The sequence below is a fragment of the Gadus chalcogrammus genome, chromosome 1 (genome assembly GCF_026213295.1).
Source record: "Gadus chalcogrammus isolate NIFS_2021 chromosome 1, NIFS_Gcha_1.0, whole genome shotgun sequence".
Taxonomy (NCBI): domain Eukaryota; kingdom Metazoa; phylum Chordata; class Actinopteri; order Gadiformes; family Gadidae; genus Gadus; species Gadus chalcogrammus.
In genome coordinates, this window is record NC_079412.1 from 28,797,499 (window position 1) to 28,806,322 (window position 8,824).

Sequence of the window (8,824 nt, forward strand, 5' to 3'; positions counted from 1 at the left end):
TCGGCCGGGGAAACACCAGAAGAGCTCATCTGCATGTCGCTCTGGGTCGGGGGTGGAACCCCACATGTTCCACCGAGGTTGTATTTCGCATACATGACTCATCGGACGACTGAGAGGGGGTCATCGCCACGGCGACTCAGGGACGGGGGCGGACTCACGTCGCTGCCCTCGAACTGGATGTTGATGAAGATCTTCTTGGGGGCCTTGGCCCCGCCCCCGCGGGAGGGCAGCGCGCGGCAGGGCTCCAGGTCGCAGGGGAAGTTACACTCCATCCACTGGAACCAGGGCAGCGCCTGCTGCTGCAGAGCCTTCTCCTCGCAGAACGCCCGCAGCCGCGCGCGGAACTCGCTCACCTCGTGGTTCTTCTGCGCCTCGAACTCGTTGATGCCTGGGGGGCGACAGGGAGCCAGCAGCATTACCCACGTAGAACCAACGCTCCCTTTTATTAACATGGATTTAGCGGCTGATGATTGTCGCCTAGGGACCGTTCCAGGTTTTACGAGAAGATAAAAGACTGGAGATTCTTGATGTTGAGTTAACGATAACTTCTCATGTGAGAGGCAAATCATTTGAAGCTTTCACGTCTAGATTCACAAGTAAGTGAAATCTGTCTGACCCTTGATCTTCCTCTGTACTGGGTGTGGCAGTGAGCAAATCAGCTCCTTGGGTTTCCACACCCCAGCCCAACGTAGAGCGCTACCCCCAGAGCCGCTGTACCCCCGTAGAGCGCTACCCCCAGAGCCGCTGTACCCCCGTAGAGCGCTACCCCCAGAGCCGCTGTACCCCTGTAGAGCGCTACCCCCAGAGCCGCTGTACCCCCGTAGAGCGCTACCCCCAGAGCTGCTGTACCCCCAGAGACGCTGTACCCCCGTAGAGCGCTACCCCCAGAGCCTCTGTACCCCCAGAGCCGCTGTACCCCCAGAGCCGCTGTACCCCCAGAGCCGCTGTACCCCCAGAGCCCCTCTACCCCCAGAGCCGCTGTACCCCCAGAGCCGCTGTACCCCCAGAGCCGCTGTACCCCCAGAGCCCTTGTACCCCCAGAGCGGAGGCTAGCTCCGCGCTCACCTTTCCCGATGAGCAGGCTGATCTGGGCGTTGGCCAGCTTCTCGGCACGGTCCCCCTCGCGGGCCACCAGCTGCAGGAAGCAGGCGAAGGGCCGCACGTCGGCCAGGCGCCGGTGCTCCGCCTCCAGCTCCAGGCGCTCCGCCGCTGAGCTGATGCACACGAAGACGTAGGAGGCGGGGTCGCCCAGCGCGTTGAACAGGGGCTCGCTGCTGGCTCTCCTCCACACCAACTGACCAACAACAGCATCAACAACAACGTCAACAACCCCAGCATCAACAACAACAACATCAACAACAACAGCATCAACTACAACAGCATCAACAACAACATCAACAACCCCAGCATCAACAACAACAACAACAACAGCATCAACTACAACAGCATAAACCGCAGCATCAACAACAACAACAACAACAACAGCATCAACCCGATATAACCCTGGACGTTCTTTAGATCCACACATATGTGGCTGAGGAGCTTGTTTAAGAGGAGAGTTTGTTTCTACACACAGTGCTTCCTTCTGCTTTTCGGTCGCACACTGTACATGATCTGGGTTGTTATTGAGGTTAGGCGTCTTGCTGACGGAGGTCTATAAGTCACCAAGACTCAAACATCCTCACCACCAACTTATCCTGCCGCATCCGAGGATCCACTAACTGTAAACACTGTCGACAAGTCTCTCAACGTCGTTCAGAAAAACCCTGTGGAAAGATCCCCGTGTGGCCACCGTAACCCCCTCGTTTATCAAACCATCAAACCCACAAACGGGAAATAATAAAAGCTCAAAGTTGTGTTGAGGTGGTTCAGTCTGGCTCAGTTGAACAGTCAAACGTATCAGTGCTTGCTTTAACAGTCTCCATCAGACCGTCTGGAGTGGCAGGCCTGTTGGCATAGAAACGGGTGCACACAATGGCTTCGACAGCAGAATCTGCCTCCTCTAGACAACACACTATCCCTTATCCTTGCATATTAGAGAGCGAGAGCGGAGAGAGAGGCTGTAGGCTACAATTCACTTCCATGAGACTGTCAAACACAAGCCAGTGCTTTCAGGAGTGTCGTTGATGTTTTAATTAAACTAATGTTGGAGGGACATATTTATTCAGCCAATTAGTTTAAAAGCATATTATACGTACCATTTGAATTAAAACAATACTGCGTCAATGAGTGTGTGGGAATCCAATTCTGGGTACTATATTGTATTGCCTGACATTCTTACAAAACAGAAACAATTAGTGCATTGATATACGTTTGTTGATTTACTATTTCTATAAATATATGTGAATAAATTAATTGGTTATCTAGAATGTGCAGTCTAGTGAGTCAGATGTATAATGTGTATTGATGGACCATGTCCCTCTATATAAAGGTGTATAGATGGACCTATATAAAGATGTATAGATGGACCTAAAGATGTATAGATGGACCTATATAAAGATGTTTAGATGGACCTTTATAAAGGCGTATAGATGGACCTATATAAACAGTGTGTGTTGATGGACCATGTCCCTCTATATAAAGGTGTACAGTGTGTGTTGATGGACCATGTCCCTCTATATAAAGGTGTACAGTGTGTGTTGATGGACCATGTCCCTCTATATAAAGGTGTACAGTGTGTGTGTTGATGGACCATGTCCCTCTATATAAAGGTGTACAGTGTGTGTGTTGATGGACCACGTCCCTCTATATAAAGGTGTACAGTGTGTGTTGATGGACCATGTCCCTCTATATAAAGGTGTACAGTGTGTGTTGATGGACCACGTCCCTCTATATAAAGGTGTACAGTGTGTGTGTTGATGGACCATGTCCCTCTATATAAAGGTGTACAGTGTGTGTTGATGGACCATGTCCCTCTATATGAAGGTGTACAGTGTGTGTGTTGATGGACCACGTCCCTCTATATAAAGGTGTACAGTGTGTGTTGATGGACCATGTCCCTCTATATAAAGGTGTACAGTGTGTGTTGATGGACCATGTCCCTCTATATAAAGGTGTACAGTGTGTGTGTTGATGGACCATGTCCCTCTATATAAAGGTGTACAGTGTGTGTGTTGATGGACCATGTCCCTCTATATAAAGGTGTACAGTGTGTGTTGATGGACCACGTCCCTCTATATAAAGGTGTACAGTGTGTGTTGATGGACCATGTCCCTCTATATAAAGGTGTACAGTGTGTGTTGATGGACCATGTCCCTCTATAAAAAGGTGTACAGTGTGTGTGTTGATGGACCACGTCCCTCTATATAAAGGTGTACAGTGTGTGTGTTGATGGACCATGTCCCTCTATATAAAGGTGTACAGTGTGTGTGTTGATGGACTACGTCCCTCTATATAAAGGTGTACAGTGTGTGTGTTGATGGACCATGTCCCTCTATATAAAGGTGTACAGTGTATGTTGATGGACCATGTCCCTCTATATAAAGGTGTACAGTGTGTGTTGATGGACCACGTCCCTCTATATAAAGGTGTACAGTGTGTGTTGATGGACCACGTCCCTCTATATAAAGGTGTACAGTGTGTGTGTTGATGGACCAAGTCCCTCTATATATAGGTGTACAGTGTGTGTGTTGATGGACCATGTCCCTCTATATAAAGGTGTACAGTGTGTGTGTTGATGGACCATGTCCCTCTATATAAAGGTGTACAGTGTGTGTTGATGGACCATGTCCCTCTATATAAAGGTGTACAGTGTGTGTGTTGATGGACCATGTCCCTCTATATAAAGGTGTACAGTGTGTGTTGATGGACCATGTCCCTCTATATAAAGGTGTACAGTGTGTGTGTTGATGGACCATGTCCCTCTATATAAAGGTGTACAGTGTGTGTGTTGATGGACCATGTCCCTCTATATAAAGGTGTACAGTGTGTGTGTTGATGGACCATGTCCCTCTATATAAAGGTGTACAGTGTGTGTTGATGGACCATGTCCCTCTATATAAAGGTGTACAGTGTGTGTTGATGGACCATGTCCCTCTATATAAAGGTGTACAGTGTGTGTGTTGATGGACCATGTCCCTCTATATAAAGGTGTACAGTGTGTGTTGATGGACCATGTCCCTCTATATAAAGGTGTACAGTGTGTGTGTTGATGGACCATGTCCCTCTATATAAAGGTGTACAGTGTGTGTTGATGGACCATGTCCCTCTATATAAAGGTGTACAGTGTGTGTTGATGGACCATGTCCCTCTATATAAAGGTGTACAGTGTGTGTTGATGGACCATGTCCCTCTATATAAAGGTGTACAGTGTGTGTTGATGGACCATGTCCCTCTATATAAAGGTGTACAGTGTGTGTTGACGGACCATGTCCCTCTATATAAAGGTGTACAGTGTGTGTTGATGGACCATGTCCCTCTATATAAAGGTGTACAGTGTGTGTTGACGGACCATGTCCCTCTATATAAAGGTGTACAGTGTGTGTTGATGGACCATGTCCCTCTATATAAAGGTGTACAGTGTGTGTTGATGGACCATGTCCCTCTATATAAAGGTGTACAGTGTGTGTTGATGGACCATGTCCCTCTATATAAAGGTGTACAGTGTGTGTTGATGGACCATGTCCCTCTATATAAAGGTGTACAGTGTGTGTTGACGGACCATGTCCCTCTATATAAAGGTGTACAGTGTGTGTTGATGGACCATGTCCCTCTATATAAAGGTGTACAGTGTGTGTGTTGATGGACCATGTCCCTCTATATAAAGGTGTACAGTGTGTGTTGATGACCCACCTTCTTGATGTCGGCGATGGTGTCATTGCGAGACACCGGGAACTCCAGGAAGATGCCGGTCGGGAGCAGGAAGTCCACCATGATGTCAGCGTTCCCCTCCGCCTCCCACTCCTCCTCCATCCCATACTTCCCAGGGGGCATGACGACGGCCTCATCTACCGCCAGCCCACAGCTGCCCCCACACACACACGCACACGCACACGCACACACGCACACACACACACACACACGCACGGAAACGCACAAACACACACACACACGCACACACGCACACGCACACGCACACACGCACACACACACGCACGCACGGAAACGCACAAACACACACACACACGCACGCACGGAAACGCACAAACACACACACACACACACGCACAAACACACACACACACGCACGCACGGAAACGCACAAACACACACACACACACACACGCACACACACACACGCACACACACACACGCACGGAAACGCACACACACACGGAAACGCAATGTATATATAGCATCATACATACAAACACAAATATAGACACACATTTTATATATATAAATTTAAAATATAATATATATATATATAAACACATTATATATATATATATAGACACACATATTTAATGTGTGTCTATATATATACATGTACACACAAATATATTTAATGTGTGTGTACATATATATATATATACACACACAAACACATTATATATATATATATATATATATATATATATATATATATATATATATATATATATATATATATATATATATATATATATACACACACACATACATAAGAATATTTAATGTAATGTATGTATTTATTTATTCATATAAATAAATACATACATTGAAACATAACATTAGTTGCATATTTGATTTTGCGATGTGCAATGTATAGATATTGTGCTCACACATTGCATAAATATTTGATATGCAACTCAGTCATGCTACTATTCAGTTTTAATCAATATATTAGGGAGGGAACAGCTCTGGTAACTGGTCAACCAACAGTACAAACGAGGTTCTCATCTGACCCTGTCCCGGCTGGTAAACGGACACCTGGTTTGCTGATACTCTAGATGTGTGCTATTAGGGTCTGTCTGGGGTCGAACGTGCCTAACGTTCAGGGTCTTACTCAACGTCCAGAAGGGTCAAATACAGGCAACCGCCGAGATACAGCAACTGTTTCAAAAACACTTCCGAGTACCCACACATACGTCTCAACACGTTTTTTGACTGGTCATTTGCATTCTATTTTAACATAACAGTGCTAAGTAACAGGGTAAATACGGTGTCCATTTAGCGAGATCAAACTGCTACCGCATCATTGAATAAAAGTAGAGCAATTTCGGCAGACTAAAAAAGAATCGTGTCAAGACAGCCGGCAGCGCTGCGATGACCATGTCAATGTTGTCATTTCATAGTGAGGAGCGGACCATGTTGTCAACCTGTTCCAGACACTTGCCTCAGCAGTACAAGCGGTCACCACGGACGGTCATCTCTTCATTATTCTGGCATTGCTCCGATTCAGAGACAGCAACTCCACAAAATTCCGCTACTTCGGTAATCCCAGGATGACTTGTTTTACAGAACCAACCGCCGATGTAAAATTCATAAGAAATTTCCGCTGTGCGTCTGCCTTGTGCGTTGTCATTCAAGCGATGGTGTTGCACTGACGGCGCGTCGCCACCGCTCTTGGTGGCGGCCAAGGGAGCGTCAACAAAACGTTCACAAATATCACAGTGTTGAATTCACCCGCCAAGACTCTCCCCTCTTCCTCTTTTCCGAGCGAACGAATGCATACTCGTTTTTTTATTTGTGTTCACGCTTGCGACAAAAATAATGAACTACTTGAAATACATCCCTAATGCACCGGGTGGGGAATTTTTTTCAGCTACTTAGTCATTTTCAGTGAGTGCAAAATAGCTTTGCACCTGTCACTGAAGAAGAAAAAACACACACACGCGCGCGCACACGCACGCACACACGCACGCACGCGCACACACACACACACACACACACACACACACACACACACACACACACACACACACACACACACACACACACACACACACACACACTGCATTTTACCTTATAAAGGCCGGACTTTCTCATGGAAAGTGGAAGGTAAACCGCAGTAGTAGGCTGATCAGAAAAGGGGAAATGAGGGCACAAAAGTCCACCGAATGACAAAAAGTGTTTTCTTACACCAGAAATAAAAGGGGAACTCTATAGGTGAACCTATAGAAAAGTAAAACACACAATTAGATGAATACATAATCCCTCTTATATGGAGCAGTTATAGGTAGCATAAGGTCTGCTTTTGGGATATTCACCATTCTCCTTTAGAAATCGTAGGCTGATAGGACTATGACATTTGATGGCCATAATAAATGCCATCTGGGGCCTCATGAATCGTGGCATTTAGGAAAGTCCTCGATGGGCAACACACAATGTTTGCTTTTAGACCAGATGGTTAAAACAGGAAGTATTGAAGCAGAGAAACCATTTGTTCTGAATAACAGTCTCTCCATGCGTCCTGAGTGGGTGAATACCAGTAGCCACGGCCACTACTAGATGATACAGGTTTATCCAACGCAGAGGGCATGACAGATAGATGCACAGCCTTAAATCCTTCGGTTTGATTTTCAGAGATGCCGTAGGACAAGAAAGTTTAGTTTTGAGTTGGATAAATTCATATAACTGCACACCAAACCATGAGTAGGCCTACGAGGGGTACAGTAGGCCTATTAGATTTGCTTGAGTTGTTTTTGTAGATGTTTCTCTGTAATAGAAAAAGAAAGAGTCCCATACACACAAAATCCAGATCGATTTCGTGATGAATTTAATGTTGACAAAATGCCTTGACACCTGATGCGAGTCTGGCATTACTTTACAAACGAATATGCCTTTAGTTGGTTCTTTCACGTTTTCCTGCTCAGCCTTGAGACTTGGCAGATAAACCAAACACTTTACCTTGTCTACAAATCAACTGTCAAACCAAGTCTTTCATTTCCATGGCAACACTAGACAACCTTGTTATTTGCCCACAAGCTCAGAACTCCCTGCCCCTGGCTTAAGCTAACTCCAGGTTGTGTAATATACACGAGAACCATTTAGACGAACTGCTCTTCACTCAGTTATCATATAACGTGTCCGTTTAATTCAATGGCCTTTATTGCCACAAGAGGGGGTACTTAAGTTGTGTCTTGGTCAAAGAATTGGAAGGGAGTGATTGAAAACCCTCTCAAAAATTATTTTAATTTTCTAAAGAACGTCCACCACTGAAACAATCATCCAATAGTTACAACACAGTCCACAAAACGAAATGAATTTTTAAACTCATCGAACATTTCCTCTGACAATAAATTAATTGCCCATGCATCGTTTCAATTTAATAAAACAAAATCAAGTCACAATTAATTAAATCAAAGTAATAACAATTTGAGTTAGACGATTTGCAATTGGTTGTCGTGTGGTTTTCATAGAATATTTTTTCCTACACGCATTGTGTTTGGATTAAAACCTAATATTCCAGATCTGGACCGTTTTAAAACCAGTTGTATCTCAGTAGGCATCGGTTACATGTGAACAGGTAGTTTAGGGTAACACAAGTCATTCAAACAGCTCCGTGCGGTCAGGGTGCTTTCATTCTGAGTTTCAGTAGTAGTTGGTAGTTTCTCTTAGAGTCGTTATGAATAGAGGAAAAGAGAAAAGAGGGGTACATCAATATACAATTTATAAATAAAAACAGTGCTTTAATAAGCAATCACACAATTATCTGGAGTTCATACTTGCAGCCCCCAAAATGTCTCAGCATTGGCAATGCTATCACCGCAAAAAAGTGTACCGGCATTCGACAAATCATTTCTCTTTGAGAAAAAACCCCCCCGCCTTCAAAGGACTGACAAACTGTGGACACAATACAGTAGTCTATATATATATATATATATATATATATATATATATATATATATATATATATATATATATATATATATATATATATATATATATATATATATATATA

General features: G+C 44.6%; 1 protein-coding gene across 1 annotated transcript in view; it reads right to left on the reverse strand.

Moving 5' to 3' along the window:
* pik3cd (phosphatidylinositol-4,5-bisphosphate 3-kinase, catalytic subunit delta) overlaps nucleotides 1-6,628 on the reverse strand; it is an 18,457-nt gene extending 11,829 nt beyond the window's left edge. The window contains exons 1-4 of the mRNA XM_056598793.1: nucleotides 6,257-6,628; nucleotides 4,792-4,963; nucleotides 1,066-1,294; nucleotides 159-388 (exon numbers count right to left, since the gene is read on the reverse strand). Of these exons, the coding sequence (XP_056454768.1) occupies nucleotides 159-388; nucleotides 1,066-1,294; nucleotides 4,792-4,932 (600 nt within the window). The 5' untranslated portion in view covers nucleotides 4,933-4,963; nucleotides 6,257-6,628. The remainder of the gene's footprint in view (nucleotides 1-158; nucleotides 389-1,065; nucleotides 1,295-4,791; nucleotides 4,964-6,256) is intronic.
* Between the last annotated feature and the right edge of the window lie 2,196 nt (nucleotides 6,629-8,824).